At 42.0% G+C, this 21,691-nt stretch overlaps 1 protein-coding gene and 1 long non-coding RNA gene across 5 annotated transcripts in view; one reads left to right on the top strand and one right to left on the bottom strand.

Moving 5' to 3' along the window:
• LOC131478560 (uncharacterized) overlaps positions 1 to 21,691 on the bottom strand; it is a 217,982-nt gene that overhangs the window by 134,656 nt on the left and 61,635 nt on the right. The window lies entirely within an intron of this gene.
• The window catches only part of DDAH1 (dimethylarginine dimethylaminohydrolase 1), a 281,329-nt gene that overhangs the window by 246,247 nt on the left and 13,391 nt on the right, over positions 1 to 21,691 (top strand). For all 3 annotated transcript variants that reach the window (XM_058658773.1, XM_058658763.1, XM_058658769.1), the window contains exons 3-4: positions 9,137 to 9,210; positions 10,312 to 10,431. In XM_058658773.1, coding sequence (XP_058514756.1) covers positions 9,137 to 9,210; positions 10,312 to 10,431 — 194 coding nt within the window. The remainder of the gene's footprint in view (positions 1 to 9,136; positions 9,211 to 10,311; positions 10,432 to 21,691) is intronic.

Here is a 21,691-nt window from a genome sequence, read left to right as displayed (position 1 = left end):
CTTCAATTATGTTATTTATACTGCAAATATCCATTGTGTGTATATTGGTTCAAATTTAAAGGATTTTTAAGTCAAGACTAGTGTCACTTACAAACAATTTTCTTTACAGATGGCAAGATTGATTTAAATAATTTTGCATTCAAATTGACTTGGTTTAGTGCCAGATAAATATATTAACATAACTCAATTTCTGACTCAGTGCCATGTGCCTATGGATGGCTGTCACTTGGTATGCTGGCTACTTCCAGCAGCCCCACTCTCACTGTAGACTGCATGAACAGTCACCTGTGCTGCCATTACCATTAGCAGGTTTCCACTTCTGGGTTTGGTTTGCATTGCCCACTGAAATCACAGAACAAAGAGCCCAAAGGGCTCTTGCTTCACTCTTAGCTCTGCTTGTTCCAAAGCAGATTCAGGCATTCTTTAAATCTGTACAGTAAGTTCTCCCTCAGAGTATTCTTTGCGTCTGTCATTAACAGTACTTTGATTCTTTCTGTCAACAGAACAACAGCCAGTTCCTCTTAGCAAATAGGCTTTTGTGGAAAAGTTGAATGTGGAACTCAGACTTCCTTCCATAAAATACAACTCTTTTCTTTGCTAATACAAAGATATATGATAATAATAATGCTGCAGCTGGGCTCGGCAGCGTGGCCTAGTGGGCTAAGGTCCTTGCCTTGATCCCATATGGCCGCTGGTTCTGGTCCCGGCAGCTCCACTTCCTCTCTATCTCTTCTCCTCTCAGTATATCTGACTTTGTAATAAAAATAAAATAAATCTTTAAAAAAAAATAATAATACTGCAGCTATAGACAACTACCTAGGTTGCCTTGTACCTCGGCAAGCATTACATTGCTGGAAAAAAAGTCGCAATGGTGGCAGGAATCCTGGGCCTAGTTAATGCCAAATTTGTGTTAACTATACCAGTGTGCCAGAATAGTAGTCTATTCTGATTTTTATTTTGTTTTGTTTTGTTTTTTAGTATGTGAGGAAGGTGGGGAATGCCAGGCTAGGACATACCATCCAGACTCTAGGCAAGAGGAAGGGTGCTGCAGATTGTCCAAGGAAGAGAATCTTAGGGGTGTACTATATTTGGAGACCCACATGGACATCCATCCATCCCAATTATGTAAACAATATAAAACAACAAATTATAATAGCAAAGCTAATTATAAGCAGGAACTTATAATAGTAGTTAAAGTGTCAACATAAACAAGTTATGTTGACAGTTACACAGTCATCCCAGCAGCTGAACTGAACACACCTTCTAAAATGTGCTCCAAGAGAAGGGCACTTAAATGCTGGGACTCCTTCCTTCATCCAAAGTCTATCCACATCATCTCCAGCCTGAATTTGTACTCTATCTTCTTGTTAGATTTTCTGAAAGATGGCTTGCCTTTGATAGTATCTGTGGTCTTTTTTTATTGACTGTAGTCAACACATGAGTTCTTATGTTATTAATGATTTTATTCAAAACTGAAATGGCCTTGGGATATCTCTCTGCTCATTTACATCTAATGTTAAGTCCTGCCTTCTAGCTCCTTCTTTTCCTTTTTATTTTTTTAATTATAGGAAATAATATATTACGTGGAAATTTGCTGTATTAACTGCATTAACTACATAGTTCATGTGGTATTATTTACATTCACAACATTATACAACTATTGCTGCTCAGTTTTGGAACTGGGAAGAATTGGGTATGAAACAAAATCTGTTGTGCTTTCTATGTGCTCTGTGTCCTGTTCCTTCTACAACTCAGAGCTTCATTAATAATTTATCAGGAAATAGACAGAAGGAGAATTGCTTTCCAAAGCCAGCTCCTGCTGGGAAATCCGTCAGTCAAGAAACAGCTACTGGCAAAAATGATTTCAATCCTATTTTTGTTAAACAGACAACAGCAACTTACTTTCACTTCTGTTTACTTATATTGTGAAATAGAGTACATTAAAAGCATTATAAAAATGTTATGTACACTTTAAAAAACAGTAATAAAAAATGAACACCTGGGTTCCACCAGCAGGTTTAAGATATACAATCTTGTTAAGACCACAAGAAGTCCCTGGTGGTCCCTTAGTCCCCACTTCTGTCTGTTCCCAACTTAAGTGCCCCTGCTGTGAGTAGTCTCTGCCTGACCTTCCTTCAAGCTTTATTTCAATGTATATATTCTTAAATTGCCTGTTATTTAGCTTTGCTAGTAATATATATATATATACATATATATATATATATACATGTATATATATATGTATGTGTGTGTGGTTTTTCTATCTTTGAGATAAGTTCATGTGCATAGCTGTAACTAGTTTTCCATGTTGATTACTACTCTGCTAAGAATACACCCCAATGTATTTATTCATTTTTTGCTGATGTGTATTTGGGTGTTTTCTATTTTGTGTGTTATCTTTCTTTTTTTAAAAGATTTATTCATTTTATTACAGCCAGATATACACAGAGGAGGAGAGACAGAGAGGAACATCTTCCGTCCAATATTTCACTCCCCAAGTGAGTCCAACGGCCAGAGCTGTGCTGATCCGAAGCCGGGAACCTGGAACCTCTTCCAGGTCTCCCACGCGGGTGCAGTGTCCCAAGGCTTTGGGCCGTCCTCAACTGCTTTCCCAGGCCACAGGCAGGGAGCTGGATGGGAAGTGGAGCAGCCGGGATTAGAACCAGTGCCCATATGGGATCCCGGGCGTTCAAGGCGAGGACTTTAGGAGCTAGACCACGCCGCCGGGCCCCTAAGTCAGTTTTAATGGGTTCCTTTTAACAAGATTTTGTCTGTTTACAAAATATTGAGTATAACATGCTTCAAATATTATTAAGATATGTTTAAACTTCACAACTCCGATATCCTCTTTACATTTGTGATATCTATGCACTCCTTTTTTTAACCAGCGATTTGTCAATTTATTTGTCTTTTCAAAATCTAGCCAGACTTTGCAGAACTTTGTATCCTAAATGTTTACTTTCTGTTCCTATCCTATTTCCTTTCTTCAGATTTCTTTACTTTTGTTCTGTTCTTTCACCCCAAATCTCAGATTGTGTATTTATCTCAGTCATTTTGAGCCTTCATCTTCTCTGACATAATTATCTAATGTAGCTTAACTTTACTTCTATGTACTATTTAACAGACTCATTTTGATAGGAATGTTTGTTATCATTTAATTTTGACTGTTGTTGAGTTTCCCTTATTTAACTACTGAGTCATTAATGGATAATTGGATTTCTTTAAAAAAATAAAAGCTCTTGTTGTGTTAGGTCTGGTGGTGAAGATGCTCATATTCCCTGTTATTAGCACCTGGATCTGATTTCTGGCTCTGTTTCTGATGCCACGTTCCTGCTACTGCAGACCCTAGAAGGCAGCAGGCAATGGTTCTAGCAGTTATGTTACTGCTACTCGTTGGGAGCCTGCCTGCCTTGGCATCCTGCTTCAGCCCACCTTTGTAGGCAGTTGGGTCATGAACCAGCTGATAAAACCACTGTAGCTCTCCCTCTCACCCTTGCTGAGCTTCTCAAAAGAACTTACTGGCCATTATTGTGAGTTGCTGAAACATCAACTCATTACTTTCACAATTCATATGAATTTTATTTCTAGTGAATCAAAGGCTTAATTAAGGGAAGATTTTCTTTCTAGAATTTCAAAAAAATAAATCCAGATCCCTAGTAAAGTAATTGATCTGTGCACTGATGATCAAAGCTTGCTAAAACCATGGGCTTTTAAAAAAAATAATTATCACAAGTCCCAAAATTATTGTATAAAATTTTGATGGGAAACATGTGATGGAGAATCAGGCCGATGCCACCTGAACCCACTGATCATTCTAGTGGGTTCCCTGAAAATGTAATCAGTTACTCCTCACGGTGAATACAATAGAAGCATAGCCCCATTATAAAGGCATCAGGTCCAAAAAAGAGAACTAGAAAGAGAATCTAGCTAGCAGTTTACTGAAAGTACAAAGGATAAAGGAACAATATAAGCATTGAGTGATATCATGAAGCTATAAACCAAATCAAAAATATAGTAAACAGAATGAGTTAGGAAGGAAAATATAGAAATGGATTGGTATAGAAGAAAATGACCAGATACATACAAATGAAAGAAATAATTTTAAACTTCATAGTTCCATCATTTTCTTTTATGACATCAGGTCACTTAGGGAGCTGTGTCCAGCTCAGCGCTACAAACAGAAATCCATTTAATTTTAAAGAGACACACAGGATACTTTTCTCTGTAATTTCATACTTCATAAAACATTTTATGAAACCTGCTTATTAGTGCACTATTTTTCTTAAAGTTGTATATAAGTCTGATTTATAAATCTATTTTTATCTTTAATTAAGGAAACTTAATATTTGTCATTGCAGCAAACTTTTTTATAAAATAGAACTTTTGGGTCTGGTGCCATGGCTTATTGGCTAAATCCTTGCAATGCACATGCCAGGATCCCAAGTGGGTGCCAGTTTGTGCCCTGGCTACTCCATTTCTCATACAGCTCCCTGACTGTGGTCTGGGAAGGCAGTAGCAGACAGACCAATCCCTTGGAGTTCTGCACCCAAATGGGAGACTCAAAGAAGCTCCTGGCTCCTGGCTCCTGGTTTCTGATTGGCTCGCCTCCAGATGTTGCAAATTTTCTCTTCTTTCTGTAAATCTGGCATTCCAATAAAAATAAATAAATACTACTAAAAATGATACTTGTATCACATAAAAGACCTCTTTATAGCATAAATTTGGGTTTTCATATATAGTAGCATTTCCTTTTTTTAATTTTTTATTATATTTTTGATAGTTAACATAATTGACCGGGATGTATGCCCATGTGGGCCTGCGAATAGGGTGGGGAAGGTCGAGCTATAGGAGAAGGTAGGTGAGACAAATGTTTTAGCTTTTATCCTACTTTTTTCTCCTGTGTCCACTATAGGGGAAGGGGCGGGGGCTGCTCTTTTTGTCAAATTACATCAGCACACAGGGATGGGGGAGAGTCATTTGATGACAGTTTAGAGACAGAGTATTTTGAGGGGGTTACTTGAGTGGTTTTGATAGTTTTGAGATGTTATCAGCTTTGTTGCACCAGAGTTGAGAAAATCTTTCCAACGCCTATTGGTTGACCAAGTCCTATAGACTTAGTGCATCCTTAGTGCGTCCACAGACCCATGTTGAAAAGTATGACCGGGAGAGATGTCGAATCTGTTCTGTTTTCCATCTACTGAGGAGGCACTCGAGGTCCTCTGCTGGGCTAAATGAGCTGGCTGACATATACCCTGGTGCATCTGGGAATGCTGCCCACTGCACGGGCATCAGCAACTAAGGAGGCCCAGTCCTGACACATGCACTCTAAGGTTAGACACATATATGTTGCGATTATGCACTCCCCTCCTCTGCCACCCCAAGAAACCTGGCCTGGGGTGACCTCAGACTTGACTCTTGTGTGGGCCACCTAGCACAGGGTCAGGTTTGGTCAGTCACCTGCAACAGCCAGTACATATGCCACACACTGGTAGATGTAGCTCCTGGTCATTTCTGCTCCTAGCCACATCCTCACACTAATCAACAGGTGCTATGGCCTAGCCCAGCTCAGCCTTCCACAGACCCAGTCCTCACCCACACCAGTGAGCACCTCAGACTAGTTGCAGTGACCCTCAATAATCTCTACCAGATCCACTACTAGCTCCAGTTTTTGCATGCGTAAGCATGAGCTGCAGCCTAGCCTGGTCCATCCCGTATCCCATCTGGCTTTCATGCATACCCATGGGTACTGTGACTTAACTCAGCCTACCTGCCCCTAGACCTGGCCCACACTTATGCTGTAGGGTGTTGCCACCTTGTGCAGCCAGGCTCACCCACAGCCCTGGCTCTCATGCCACCAGGGGTAGCTGCAGCCTACTAGGGGAGTGCCCACAGTTCCTCTCTCATGCCTACTATCAACTTCCAAATTCTGTCTTGTCAGTGGGACAATGTGGTCCATCCTGGCATGACTCAAACCAAGTCCTGATACTTACCATCAGATGCTGCAGCCTAGCTCTGCTGGTCCACACCTATTATGGCTCTTGTGCATGTGAGTAGATGCAGCAGCCTATCCCAACCTGTCCCTCAGACTCAGCCCACATGCCAACCAATGGGAGCTACAGATCTGCCCAGACCAGCCTGCCCTCCGTCCCAGCTCTCACGCTCATTAGTGGAAGCTGCAGTCTTGCAGGGGAGTTCCTGAATGTTCCCTACCAGTTCCACTCCCAGTCCCAGCTCTTACCAGATTGGTATGGCCCATCCTTCATCCCAGTTCTCACTTATAGGTGCAGCAGCTTATGCTAGAGTAACCCACCCCTGCTTCCAGCCCTCATGTTAACTGGCAGGTGTTGTGGGCCAACCTGGTAGGGCCTGCAGATTGGCCCAGTCTGGTCTAACCTGGCATGCCCACAAACATAGCCACATGTATGATGATAGGTGCTGCAGTCCAACCTGGCCTGGTTTGCCCCCAAATCCAGCTCTTGAGCTCACCAGTGGGATCTTCAGCCAAGCACAGGAGTTTGAAAAGTTCCCCAATCGGAACCACTCCCAGGTCTGGAGTACTGGCAGGTTCTGCAGCCCTGCCTGACCTCAATCCTGGCACCCAGTGGCACAACTGTTTCCTAGCCCAGCAAACCCACACCTATTCTAGCTCTCACCAGCAGGTACTATACCTAGCCCCGCCTGACCCACCCCAAGACCCAGATCTCATGTGAACCAGCAGGTATCATGGTCTAACCCAACCCGTCCTGCACCAATTATGGCTCTTGTGAGTTCCAGTGGGTTCTGGGGCCTAGTCCAGTGTGACACACCTTCAGATCCAACTCATACACATGCTAATGGGTGCTGCAACTCTCCCCAGCCTGGTCTTCCCCCAGTTCCAGCTCTCATGCTCACCAGTGGGAGCTGCAACCAAGCAAGGGAGTCCCCCAAGTTCAGCTACCAGACCCATTTCTAATCCCAGATCTTGTGTGTGCCAGCAAGTGCTTTGATCCAGCCTTTGACCACCCCCAGTCTTCTCTCAAAGGTGAATGTTGAATTCTATCCCAACCCTGCATGGCCAATACCCTGTCCTGGCTCTTATGTGTGCCAGACGGTGCTATGGCCCAGCCCAGCTCTGCTAGTACCCATATCTGGCCCATACACATACCAAAAAGTTCTGTGGTCCAGCCTCACTCAGCCCATCACCACCTCTCACTCTTGTGAAAAGCAGCTGGTGTAGCACACAAAGGAGAGCCCACCAGGCCGTTACAGAATCTATCTTCAGATGTGGTTCTCTCATGTTCCACTGGATACTGCAGCCCAGCATGGTGTAGCCCATGCCTTGATCCAACACTCATGGACAGGTACTATAACCTAGTCCTGCTATGCATGCCCTACAGCTCCAGCTTTCACATGTGCCAGTGGATGATGCCACTTACCGCACTCTAGGTCTCCCACATGAGTGGGTGCCTTGACCTGACTCAGAAATACCCTCTGGTCCCCCCAAAAAACTACCTATCTCAACTCCCTTGCTGTCTGTGAGTGCAGTGGCCCAATCATAGAAGCCCCACAAAGTCACTCCTAACCTGTTAAACATGCCCTCAGCATCCCCCCACTCTAACAGTTTCCCTTCTGTGGGCAATCAGTAGCCTTTCTGCTACACACAGTGGCATACTACATGCCTGTGGTCCCAGCCCAAAGTTCTCCTCTGCTCTCTGTAGCAGTGCACAGAGTTCCCCACATATCATTCCCAAAAAGATAGAACAGGCAACTGTGCTGGCACACTGGTATAGTTAACACAAATTTGGCATTAATCACATCCAGGATGCCCACCATCTGTTTGTTCCTCTCCCAGAAATGGAACACATAGGTACAAGGCAAACTAGGCAGTTATCTATAGCTACGGATGTAGTAATGTTTCTTAAGGGACAACAGAAGTATGCCATTCCCTAAAAACATTCCAAAAGACAAATTGTCAGTGTTCCATGAAAGACTCCTGTGCCTGTCAACATCAAGTCTTAACTTTGAAACATTTTCATAACATCACTTGGCCTATGTCATTTACCCCTCCTATAAGAATATTATGAAGATGAAAGTTACAGCATTTATAAAGTCAATCCAACACTCACTTCTGCATGGTTGTTCGCACACCTTACTGTATACTCAGGGTCAAAGTGAAGCTGATTTTTCTTTCAATGTTTTTCCTTCATTTAAATGGAATTATGTCAAAAAGAATTAGTGAAGGATGAGAAAGTATTGCTTAACCCCATCTTCTGTACTTGTTCACCTATAAGTAAGACACCATTTTTAACCTAGTGTTTTACTTTCAAAGTAGAAAATTGCAAAATTTCAGAAAGCCATGTCCTAAATATTTGTACTTGGTAAATAGGCATCCTTTGCTTTTTTTTAATTTGAAGTGAGTAATATACATTGTTTTAAAGACAGAGCTCTCAGTAGTCAGCATTAATTCACTGTCCCAGATGGTTTCTTCAGACCTTGCTATAAGAAAAGAATCCAATTTCATCACAACATTTTTTAGGGTGAGCTAGGAGGAAGAACTGGTACTATGGATGCCATAACTACTACTTTATCTTTGATATGCTCAATTCTGTTGTTTCCTAAGTACAAGTTCATTCTTCTTTGTGGTAAATTAGATACAACATTTTACTCACTTGTAAGTGTTTAGTTCAGAGGTGTTTAAATACATTCACGCTGCTTGCAGCCATCACTGCCTTGAGTCCTGGCAACCTTTCATCTTCCCCTCTGCAGCTGCCCATTGAAAACAATTCTGTCTACCTTGTCTCTCAGCACCTGGGAACTACCATTATACTTTCTTCCTCTATGGATTATGAAAACATTTTCCTGTAATGCCAATAGTTTGAAATCAGGTTTTTTGTGGTAGTTTTTTTTTTTAAACGGTAGGTGGTTTTTTTGTTTGTTAGTTTGTTTTTTTGCCGGGGGGTTCCATTTGGTTTGGGTTTTGATTTTCTCAGTAAAGCGGGTGATTTTTGTTTGTTTGTTTGTTTGTTTGTTTAATGAAGGTGTCCTGGGTCCTGTGTTTTGGGACAGAACTATGTGAATTTCAGGTCATTATTTATAGGGAAGCAGTATACACTCCCTGAGGCCACTCACTCACAGTGTTCCACGACATCTATTATAGGAAGAGAATTTTTCGTGGGCCTTTCCAAGAGGACAAATCAACGAGGTGCTGAAATCCTAGCTGATACTTTCAAGGTAGGTAAAGGATGATTTATGCCTAACACAGAGTAATAATGACTTAATAAATATTCATGGACCCTTGGAATAATATATCATGAGTAATGATATTTGTGTGTCATCAGTCTCACAAACATTTCCTAATATTCATAAATTTGTTGAGGGTCTTAGAGTTGTCTAGTTTAAAGTTCTCAGTAAACAGACTTTCTTGGATTTTCACAACAGCAACAGACAAAGTTAGGTATCTTGGGTTTTCTCCTTGAGCAAAATCATATGAACCTTTGGCATGTGTTCTTGGCACAATCAGTGGTTGCAGGGGAAAAAATCTGATTGTCTTAATTGACTCTGAAATAAAATGTGGATTTTTCAAATTGGAATCAAAGGTTACCTCCAAAGAGGTGCCTACTATGTGCTAGAAACTGCTTTGATGTTACACAAACATTCCCTCATGTTCCTTTTATTATGCTGGACTTTAATAGATCAGCTTACCAAATTGCTTAGAAATGAGTACAACTAGGCTGGTGTTTAGTGCAATAGCTAAGAAACCACTTGGAATATCTACATTCCATATCAGCGTGCCTGGTTCCATTTCCAGCCCCACTCCACTTCTGACCCAGTTTCCCACCAAAACACACCCTGGAAAGCAGCTGATGAAGGTACTAGTACTTGAGTCTGTGTTATCCATAAAGGAGACCTGGACTAACTTCTAGGATCCTGGCTTCAACTACCTTTCCTAGTCCAAGTTGAAGGCATTTGAGCAGTGAACCAGACAATGTAAGACCTCTTTGTCTCTCTGCTTTTTGAGTAAAATGAAAATAAACAACCAAAAAAAGTCAAAGAAATATAGCCCTCAAGAAATTCTCTGAGAAGAAACAAATCTCCAGCAGAGGCTGTTTATGTAGGATATTCAAACACACCACCCCAGAGTAGCCTATGCTACAGGTCACAGAGCCAACAGAGCTTTATTTGGAAATAGCAAAACTTCTGGACCCTAGGTTTCCTACCAAACATCCTTGTCCTGCCCACAGAGTATGTGCAGTTCAGGTGGGTTTTGAAGCAGTTTTATTGGTGTTATTCTGCAGCATCAAACTGGTTTGTTTTGTTTTGGGACCTGTATAGGACTATGCCGTCTCCACAGTCCCGGTGGTTGATTCCCTGCATCTGAAGAGTTTCTGCAGCATGGCTGGGCCAAATCTGATTGCCATTGGGTCCAGTGAACCTGCACAGAAGGCCCTCAAGGTAAGTATGAGACTGTATTCCTTCTCAGTGCTCTGCCTGCCACAGGGCTTTCCCAATCCTCTCTGGTGATGGTCAGCAGGCAGGGCTGGTAGGGAAATAATGGCCTGGCCCTTGAGGTTTGTTTGATGTACAATACTGTGGTGCCAAATTCATTAGGAACCAGGAACACCAAAGTGTGGTGAGCCATTTAGTCACACACCATGTTCTTTGAAAGGCTATGACTGAGAATAATAAACTCCAAACTCCTTATAGTCATGAGAGGCTGGAAGAGAGGACACACTAGCCAATAATCTGCCTCATAATGCTTTCTCTCTGAAGTGAGGGAGTTGGGCCACAAAGGTGTGCCATAATGTTCTTATCCATAGCTGAGCTATTTCCTAATTATCTTTCTGAAATTCAAGATTCAGAAAGACCTTCAGAGTTTAACTTCTCATTTTTATTTGGAATAATGATGTTTTAGGACAGAGAGTCTCCCCATTTGGTAAAGGAAAACAAGAAATCCCTGAGAAATGATAACTGGCACAAGCCACACAGCCAGATCAAGATCAAAATCCCAGATAAGAAGAAAATTTCCCACGTTAAAGTGCTCTCCATTTCAGAGATGCTTTCCTTCTCTGTACCTCTGGGCCTGGAAGGTGTCTAGACACTGGCAAGGACAAAGACATTGTCTTTCTCGGCCACTGTGATCCTTTGTGGAAGTAGCAGGCCCTTCTTAAATACCTGGTGAATGGATGAGCAAATGATTTAAGTGCTGTTGTCTCCATTTTGTTGATGAGAAAACTAAATCGAGTGACTTACCCCAGGCCTCAAGGTCAATACTAAATAGTAGACTGGAACAGCAGCTTGCTTCCTCTTTTGCGGCCCTGCATGTCAGCATGTGTGACTTGCTCAAGGACTACATCCAGAAACTCCTGAAAGGCAAAGACAACAAATCTGTGTGCACCAGTGTGATATTTCTTGGCTTGCCTTCCCAGGTCTTCTCTTTTTCTATGTCCATGCTAAACCTGATACAGTTTGGGAAGCAGTCAGGGTGCTAAGATGAATTCTCCCCCTGCATTATCAGCACTGCTATCAGCTGCTCCCTTGAAATGTCTTCCTCCTCTTTCCCCAACTGTCTCTCATTGTATTTCTAGGGCTTTTATTGATTGTTGCTGAACAATCTGTCACTGCATTTGACTTTGTCATGGTGGGTTTTTTTCTTCATTTCCTTTAGAGTATGTCTTTTGTTCTGTTTCATCTGGAAGATTGTGTCAACTTGCTGTGTGTAAAAAAAAAAAAAAAAGATGATATCTTGAAAGAAAGCATTTGATAGGTATTGTCTACCAGAGGCCCCAGCAAGATGATTTTTCTCCTTAAGGAATGAGTGTGGTACCGATCCATGGCAGCTGGTGTGGTCTCAAATCAATTATAGGACAGGAGAGAGCTGAAACTAGCCTATACAATGCCTTCGTGTAGTGGGCAAATTAGAAAAACTAGCCCCTTCTGCCATGTTGGGTAGAGGAGGTCCCTACCTCAGCAGGTTCCCTGACTCAATAGGCCTCTAATTCAATAGTCTAGAGAAAGTAACACATACCAAAATAAGAGATAACACAGCACGATTAGTTAGCTCTAAGTTACACAAAATAAACTCTGTCTGCTATTCAAAGTTTAGAAGAAAAGGGAGAACTCAAGGACTGTGTATTTAGAGACAGCCTCTAGGAGAAAATGGCACTAAATGTTCATTAAAGGATGGGTGGCATTTTACAGGGTGGGCTTCAATGGGAGTTTCCAGATGGGAGCATAGCATAAGTGAAAATGGATGTGGGTTTCTGGAAGTAATGCTTGAAGTGGTACACATGAGATCTGAGGAGATAGAAGCTTAAAAGTGAGGACATTAGGATGATAACTGTGAAGCAGGAGTTTGGGCGCCCAGCAAGTCCCCTAGTAGAAGGCTTCCTATTACTTCAGAGAGGTTGTACCAGCATTCCTTTTGCAGAAAGCAACTCGGAGAGTAGGACCCTGCTGTCAGAAAAGAGGACCATCGATGGCATAGCAGAAGCCAAACCCCAAATCCTTTGATTGGCTTAGCCACTCACTCCTGTTTCTTCGTTATCTCCACATTTTAAGTTTTTCAGAACTCTATCTTTTCAGAGCATCCTGAGGACTTTATAATCCTCCTTCCTGAAGAGTTCATTTGAGTCAGTGTTAATAATGATGTTCATTCTCAACTTGAAACCTTCTGTGTCAGAAGCTATTAATAATTCTCACAAGCGAGAAAGACATTCTTTGGAGATCATATTTTCCATCAGCAAATCTGCTGCCTGAACCGTGGGCCTGTGGAGCTGGCGAATGCCCACCTGCCATGTTCCTAGCATCAAAGGTGTCCTCTTACCTTGTAGTTAAGGCAGCAGGACAAATTGATCTGGGGAATAATGAGGGCCCCCTGAGGGAATGGTCTGAAGTTGGAAATAGATGTTTTAGTGAAAATCAGATGAAGGAGAACTGAGCAGCGCATTTATCTGAGAGCAGTTTGACTGTGTTAGAACCAGCAATAGAGTTGCTAATGAGACATAAAAATTGATAGGCAGGAAGACAGTAGAGACAGAGACCTTCTACATAATTTGTAAAATTATTATTGGTTTTGTTTTTCCCATTTTATGGGTGAAAGTACTGAGATCTGATGAAAGATTCATTCTCAGAAGGATCTCAGGACTCTAGAACCAGGGTCCCTGTTCCCTGCTCCATCAGCCCACCCTACTCATATTTATTCTTTTTTTTAAGATTTATTTATTTTTATTGCAAAGTCAGATATACAGAGAGGAGGAGAGACAGAGAGGGAGATCTTCCATCTGATGATTCACTCCCCAAGTGATCGTAATGGCCAGTGCTGCACCAATCCAAAGTCAGGAGCCAGGAGCATCCTCCAGGTCTCCCATGTGGATGCAGGGTCCCAAGGTTTTGGGCCATCCTCAACTGCTTTCCCAGGCCACAAGCAGGGAGCTGAATGGGAAGTGGAGCTGCCGGGATTAGAACCGGCGACCATATGGGATCTTGGCACGTTCAAGGCGAGGACTTTAGCCGCTAGGCCATTGCGCCAGGCCTTTCGTTCTTTTTCCTATGGACAATTTTTTTCCCGGTATTTTACCATTAGTTTGTTCTTGCTGAGTTCCCTCTCCTCTTCCCTTCTCTTCCAAACTACTCACCCCTTTCCCAAGTTGTTCTAGCATCTGGAATCTAACAGCTCTCAAAGAAGACCCGCTTGGGTCCCAGGTATCTGTTTCTTTCCCTTGCAAACCTTGCCCCTGTACAGAAGCCCCTGGCCACTTGGTATCTCTCCAAAGGGCCCATTATTTAACTACCGGTGAACCATGCCTTTCCATGCCAAACACTGAAAGCCCCATGACTTCCTGCATCTGTCACTGGTCCCTGCTCACTGGCTTCCTTCAGCAACTGAAAGCTACTTCATGCATATTCATGTCAAACCCAGAGCCCAAGAGTTTCCGGGTAGTCTTATTGCATTTTCAACACTTTGCCATGGGTTGCAATCTATTCTTGGTTAATGAAGTGGATGCTTATGGAGGTAGTCATCATATCTGTCTAGTTTGGAGCAGATTCAGTAGTGTGTGTATTGTCTATTCAAATGAAACCATCCATGCAGAAAGATTTTTAGCAACTCTCTGCTTAAATACCCAAAACACATTTAACATAGGGTACCAACCTAGGGAAGGAAGAACAAATGATACATTGCTGTCTTTTACCAATAATATTGCCAAGCTGCTGGAGAGTGGGTGATTTTGAACAAACTCTTTAAGATATTTAATATCAAATTTGATCCTAGAAACACTATCATTTAATCAAAATGAGTCTCTGCTGCATCCTGCTCTTTGTATGGTTTGTCTTTCACAGATTTCATCATTCTCTTTATGACTCTGGACAATCACCACCTTCCTCCTGCCTCTAGATGCTAAGAGTAATTAATTCATGCACAGGTATTAGAGCTGCTAGCACTTCTCCTGAAGGGATGTTTGCTTGTTCCTCATGAAAACTAACTGTAGCTGCTGCACACAAGCATCATTATAGCAAATAGAAGCCAATCTCCAAAGAGTACATATGCTGTTACTTCATTCATTTAAAGTTACAACAAAGAAAACTACCCTGTACTGGTAGCAGTGAGAATAGCAATTACTTTAAGGATAAAAGGAATCATGGTCCAAAGGGATGCTTGGTATCATACACCTTCTTCTTGATAATTTTATGGAACATACACATATCACATTAGAATAATAATTCTGTAACAGCTATGTCTTTGTAACTCTCAGACTGCTGCTTCTCCCTCTACATGATGCCTGGCTTTTCCACAGACTAGTCTGTTTTTAATCTTTTTAATTAAGGGAAGAAAAGGCATTATAAAGCATAAGTCTGTACTACATCTCACCCTGTTCTTTGCTACATCCATTCCAAAAACCTAGATTAATTACATGCTGTCCATCACAGGAGGACAGATTGTAATATCTGTCCTCAGGAGGGACTCCCAGTAATTCTCAGTAATGATCTTGAACCCAGGCTCCTTGATGTCAGTCAATTCTCTAGTTAATGAGACCAGGAGAAGAGGTAGAAGGAAGAGGTAGGATGAAAAATGAAGGGAAGGAAGAAAAGAAGAAAAGTAGGGAGAAAGGAAGGGAAGACTAAGAGAAGGAAGGAAGAGAGGGAGATAGGGGGAGGCAATGACCTTTAGCTAAAACTTCTGAAGTTGATCAGAGGAGAGAGCTGCTGGCCCAGCGCTGGGAGCCATATGCTGGCACACTGTGCCATCTGCTGGCTGGGCAGCAAGAGGAGCATTCCCACTGTCCTACCCCCTACAGGGGACCAAAACCAATTCTGTCATCCTTTTGCCATCCACAATTTTGTTAAGTGGCCTTTCTTTAATTTGTTAATAATTTGGTTCTTTTGTATCACAATTAACTATTATTTTAAAATAATTTCAATAGCAACACAAAAGGGATGTGGTGAAGAAAAAAATAAAAAGCCAGCACTCTATTTTGTGTCTTTGTCATATAAATGGAACTCAGGTGCAACAAGTGTAATTCCCATTGACTTATAACTTTAAATTAAAATGCTCACAATACATCTCATGAAAATGTCTTTTAGGTTTCCTATCTACTTCCTGAAATAACTAACTGCATTTATAAAATTCTGTGAATGAGAACAAGAGCTGCTTTGTGGCTGATTAAAATTGCATTGCACACAGCCTGGCTTTCTTTTGAATGACTAATGATATAATAGAGATCACTCAAAGAATATTTCCTCTTGTTTTGACTCAACTTCAGCTTTGATTATATTTCCAAAAATGTCCATGTTATTTTATAGACAGTCAGATGAAAAATGAAGACGGAAAAACCCTTAATGTGTTTGGATTTTGCATTTTCTTTTTATTGCCTGGAATTTCCTTTAATGACAGGACAGCAGCAATAGCAAAACCCAAAGACAGAATGGGAACTAACTAGTATCAACAGGGTGACTGAAATGGAAAAATAAAGACTGCATTTTTAGTCATTGTTGTCACAGGGAATTATAGTGTGTAGCCACAAGATTTTCCACTTTGGATCTCTGCTGTGAAAGGCATACTGACAATCCCATTGTATGTTTAATTTAGTCATATTATCTGGTTGTCCATCCCAGTTGTATTCAAAGATCCACAAAACAATGACGTTTGTTAATCTACCATGCCTGTATGAAGAAATTAAAATACAAAAGCAAATAGCCCCTGAGTTTGTACCAAGTGTTTATGCTCCTCCGCCTGGCAGCAGTTGCTTTATTTAACAATATTCCCAGAGTTGGATGCCAACAAGGCTTGGATTGCCAAAATAAAATGTTTTGGCATGATAAGGCAATAAATAATTTCAAACTGTGAGACCGAAATGGTCATGCTGAAGCTTAGCAGTTGTCGCTAGGCAGAAAGAAGGCAGAACTGGCCAAGTGGGACAAAGGGGATAGCGATACACATTTTATTTTCTTTTGGGCTTGGCAGTAGGTCAAATGGGGGAGAAATTATATTGAAAGAGCAATTCATTCTACCCATTATGGAATGGAACATCTACAAGTATTCAGCTGACTCTCTGGCTTGTGATTGGGAGATCCAGGCACCTGTTAGATGCTGAGGTAAATGACCTTTTAAGGGGACTTGCAAGCCAAGATTCTTGTTTTTGAAAGGAAAAGTCTGTACGGAACCTTAAATAAGTGGTTCCTAGTGAGAACTGTGAGCTGTGGTGTAAAATCATCAGAGGAGCTTTCTGAAAATACACTGCTCCAGTATCTATTTCAGAAGATTCTGGAGTTCTGAGTTTGACATAAAGCCCAGGCATCTGCATTTTGTAAAGTTCATTGGCGATTTGTGAAGCACAGGCCAAACTAGAGCCTTTGCCCTCAAGGATGCGTGCAACTTCCAAAAGCACTTGGTTAGAATCCTGGATGATGTGCCTGTGAAGAAGCCAACACCCATGTCATATGCAAAACAACATATTCCACATAGAGTAGCAGCAAGCACAGAGCAAACAGCCAGATTAAAGCCAAAAAGAATGGAGACTCATTACATTTTTTACCACTGAGAATTCCACATTGTATAAACATGAAATAAAATGGATTAAAATGGGAAAAACTCCTTCAATCCATTTGACATGCCATAATTCCTCCTTAAAATATTCCAAGTCACCTCAAACCACTAATGTTACCATTTCCTGAGAACAGGAAGCTTACGAATTGACTCATGTTTCCTTATCCCTCCCCCCAGCACACACAGAAGAGCTCTAAGAACAGGACCTGACCTTGGTGTGTCAGGATTTGTGCCAAAAAGAAAACAAAAATGCTAGCATTATCCTGATATTGGAGAAGCACTTTACTTGCCCCCCCCCAAAAAAAAACAGTTTTTTCTACTAAAGAAGTAAGTAGTTGCCTACAGGGCCAAATGGCTAATAGGGCTGAGCAGAGAACTGAGGCTCTCAGTTGACAAATTTTTCAGATTTTCATTCTGGCTCCGCTTCTAGCTCTCCCTGTGTGAACCCTGTCTCTTGCATCTGGTCTCTTCTTGGAAAAAAAAAATCAGTCTCACTAGTAAATAAAATATCACCCCTTCCCATTGGAAATTCTGTGACAGCCAGTTAAGGTGGAACCTGTGTGATAAACATGGGGATGTGCAATTGCTTGGTAAAAGTAACAACCACATAATGATAAAGCACCACCGGTAAGGATTGTTCCAAAGTGGGTTCCCTGGAGATTCTCAGCTACTGAGATACTGTCCCCTCAGCTGCTGTAGACAATGCGACATCTACATGCCTGTTTGAAAAAAGAAAACTACAGAAGGCCAACTCCATTCTATCTTCTTTAAATTTCACATGTAACCATGAAGTTGCAAATGTAATGAATGGCATTAAAAGTTTATGGGGGGGTGGGGGTGGAGGCAGCATGATGGCTCAGTAGCTAAATCCTTACCTTGAACATACTAAGATCCCATATCGGTATTGATTTGTGTCCTGGCTGCTCCTCTTCCCATCCAGGTCCCTGCTTGTGGCCTGGGAAAGCAATGGAAGATGGCCCAAAGCCTTGGGACTCTGTACCCACGTGGGAGCCCCAGAAGAAGCTCCTGGCTCCTGGCTTGAAATTGGCTCAGCTCTGACTGTTGCAGCCACTTGGGGAGTGAATCAGTGGCTGGAAGACCTTTCTGTTTCTCCTTCTTTCTGTAAATATGCCTTGCCATGAAAGTAAATAAATCTTTTTTTTTAATTGATGGGCAAAACGCTAATATTTGCTTAACCTCATGTCTTTTTGTGAGAAAGTTTATTTTAAAGATTTATATTTTTTATTTGAAAGTTAGAGGAAAGAGAGAAGAAGAGAGAGAGAGAGGTCTTCCAACCATTGGTTCACTCCCCAAATGGTCACACAGGCCAGAGCTGGGTCAATCCAAAGCCAAAAGTCAGGGGCTTTTTCCATGCCTCCCATGTGGGTGCAGGGGCTAAAGGTCTTTAATCATTCTCCATTGCTTTGCTAGGCCATTAGCAAGGAGCTGAATTGGAAGTGGAGCCAGCAGGACACACCAGTGTCCATATGTGATACAGGCACTGCAGAAAGAGGCTTAGCCATGCTCCAGCTCCAGCCCTATGAAAAGAAAGGTTCTTTAAAGGTGATTTAAAAGAAATCACAGCTGAAGTGTGGACTTCCTCATCATGCAGCAATCGTCATTATTGAACAACAAATATGTGAAAGATACAGTACCAAGCAGAGGGATACTGAGATGGATGAGAAATCATCTGTACTCCCTAGACATCTCTGACTAAACTAGAGAAGCTGTAGAGAACATTATAAAGTAGATACTGTCACAGTGGAGTGCAGGTAAGTACCTGGCTCAGGATCCTGCTGGGAATGCTGGGAAAGGTGATGGGAGCTCTGTAGGAGGAATGACGGGAGCAAGTGCAAAGTCTGAGTGGACCTGAATGAACAGAAGCCGTGGATTGACAGAAAGGGTTGTTACCAACAGGGCACCTTGGCAGCTCTCTCTTTCCTAAGCTAGAGGTGACCTGGGCAGGGAGAGGGAACTAAGGTCCGTGGAGAAAGTAGTTCAACTTACATCTTGGCCAGAGGAATGATGTTTTTTTAATCTGCTCTGTTTCAGCAGAGGAGTGAAAGCTGAAGGTGGCTTCCAGAAGCTGTCTGGCTCTGTGCCAGACACAATAAAACTAGTTAGAAGCCATCATATAGTCCAGGAATAAATGAAAAGAGGGGCTAGGAAGGTGGCCATAAAAACAAAACATGGGCAGTGTCGAGGGTGAAGCCTGTTACAGGGGAAAGATGTGGCAGCTGATGGGCTTCAAAGAGAGTAAAAGGAATCAGACCAACCTTTGATAGGTAATTACAGAATCCCTGCATTGTGCCAGGCACTGTAATAGGTCCAGGGGGACAATGATGAACAAAATGACCTCAGAAATGACTACCAAAATAGGGTGTTTTGGTGAAATTTTGGGGGAAGTGTCTGAACTCTGCTTGTCATCATAAACTCATTTCTCTCCAACTCCTCCAGGGAAACAAACTGTTGAAAATTAGTGAACCAAAAGATGTTTCTGGATTTCTCTGACCTAGATTCACACTTTGGGATTGCAGCACTGCTAAGACATGTCCAGCAAGCAGCAGCCCTGGTCGACATCCAATGTCTAGGCTTGTAAGACACTAAGGGCATTGGCATCTACCTCCGTTTCCATTGGCAGCTGTGGAATTGGGGCTCATCCAAATTTAGAGTCTCTGTCGTTTACCCTTTTCTGTGTATGTTTTCAAACTTCATCTACTGGGCCCCTACCCCCTCCAAAAGCCACCTTAATGATGCATGGATGCCTTCCAACTCTAGCAGTGTCAGATTGTTTCCTGACTGAGTGGATTCGGTGAAAGATTGGCAAAACCAAGCAAACAAACAGACCCAGGAGGATTTCTGTCTTGTGAGCTGAAATCATCCAGCCCAGTATGACCTGCATGATACACTAAACCACGCCAACACCAGTACCTTTGGTGTTCAAGGGATTAGGGAATGTGTCAGTTGAGCTGGAAGCAGGATGGTTGAGTTTTAGGTTACTGTTTCTCTGTGGAAATCGTAAGTATTAAATGCCTTCACTGTTGATGAGTATCCTGTTGCCTGGCGGAAGGTTAATAATAAAGAACCTGGTAAAACACAGACACTAGATTAAGACTGACATTTTAATGGTGACTTATTCTTCAGCCTCTGGGGGAATGTCTCCACTACATCATACAAGGCTAGAATTTGGATTATCCTTAAAGATAATGACGTGGGAGGGAAACAAAGTAAAAGTAAATTTGCTACCACACTCCTGCAAATCCATCCTGCAAATTATCACTCTGCTCTTAATAATCACTTCTAATTTCAGCTTGTTTTTTTTCCTTCAAGGAGTCAGATTACTCCAACAGTCTTTATGAATATTTCCAAATCTTGCATACTAAGTATGTCTCCTGGATGAGACTACTGCTACTGTTGAGTACCCACGTTACTCATTGCCTACTCTGTCTACAGATATAAAAAGGTAGCTGTGGGGCAGATATAAAAAGGTAGCTGTGGGACCCGGTGCGATAGTGTAACAGTTCAGGTCCTCACCTTGAATGCGCCCAGGATCCCATATGGGCGCCGGTTCGTGTCCCAGCAGGCGCACTTCCCATCCAGCTCCCTGCATGTGGCCTGGGAAAGCAGTCAAGGACGGCCCAAGACTTTGGGACCCTGCACCCACGTGGGAGACCTGGAGGAGGCTCCTGGCTTTGGATTGGCTCAGCACCAGCCGTTGCAGCCACTTGGGGAGTGAAACATCGGATGGAAGATCTTTCTCTCTGTCTCTCCTCTCTGTATATCTGCCTTTCCAATAAAAAATAAATAAATCTTTTTTGAAAAAGGTAGCTGTGGAGACAGCTTACATAAGCCATTCTGTTTTCTCTCTTTCTAAAGTGAGACCAAGTACAAAGTTGTGAGCACATATCCAAAAGCTACCCAAACAGTTCCAAAGAGAGAGAGAGAGAGAGAGAGAGAGAGAGATTGTATTAGAAGCTCAAGGAAAGAATGAAAGGATCTGAATTTTTTAGATTTTGTGGTTCTCAGTAAAAAATCAAAATATCTTTTAAGTATAAGGATCATGTAAATTCAATCAGAATGGTCTATGTTAGTGATTCTCAAACTTCCCTCTATCCAAGAATCACATTTAGTATGTATATAAATGCACATCACATCCTAAGGGGCTCCATGAGAAATTCTGATCCAGAAAGACTAGGAGGGTGCCCAGAAGCCACAGCATGCTTCTGAAACAGGTAATCCTCCAACCACACTACAGTGAACACTGACTGTGTCTTGAATTCACCAGACATAACTTCCCATATTAGCATTGGAGGGCAGGGAGAGAAAATGTATCCCAAAAGTCAATTGCTATGTCCTTGCAAAGAAAATGTCTCCTAAAATCATTCAAAGTAATACCATATTGAGTAAAAATAACTGGCACTTTAGAGAAATAGCTCTCATGTGCAGGAAAATCATACATAATCATACCCTAGATTATGGAAATACAAATGCTTATGAAGTGCTAACTGTTCTCTAAAGAATAGGATCTTTTTAGTGGCAAGTGCTTACAGAGTGAAAGATTATTCATCCTGTTTTCCACATAATGCCTTTCTCTCTGCTGGTAACATTTTCACATTAACATACAGTGTCTGCAATGAGTTCCTACTACACTAATTCTCTTTAGTCACATTG

This window comes from Ochotona princeps, chromosome 2, assembly GCF_030435755.1.
Source record: "Ochotona princeps isolate mOchPri1 chromosome 2, mOchPri1.hap1, whole genome shotgun sequence".
NCBI lineage: Eukaryota > Metazoa > Chordata > Mammalia > Lagomorpha > Ochotonidae > Ochotona > Ochotona princeps.
The sequence above is the reverse complement of the archived record's forward strand: the minus strand, read 5'-3'. Positions and strand labels throughout refer to the sequence as shown.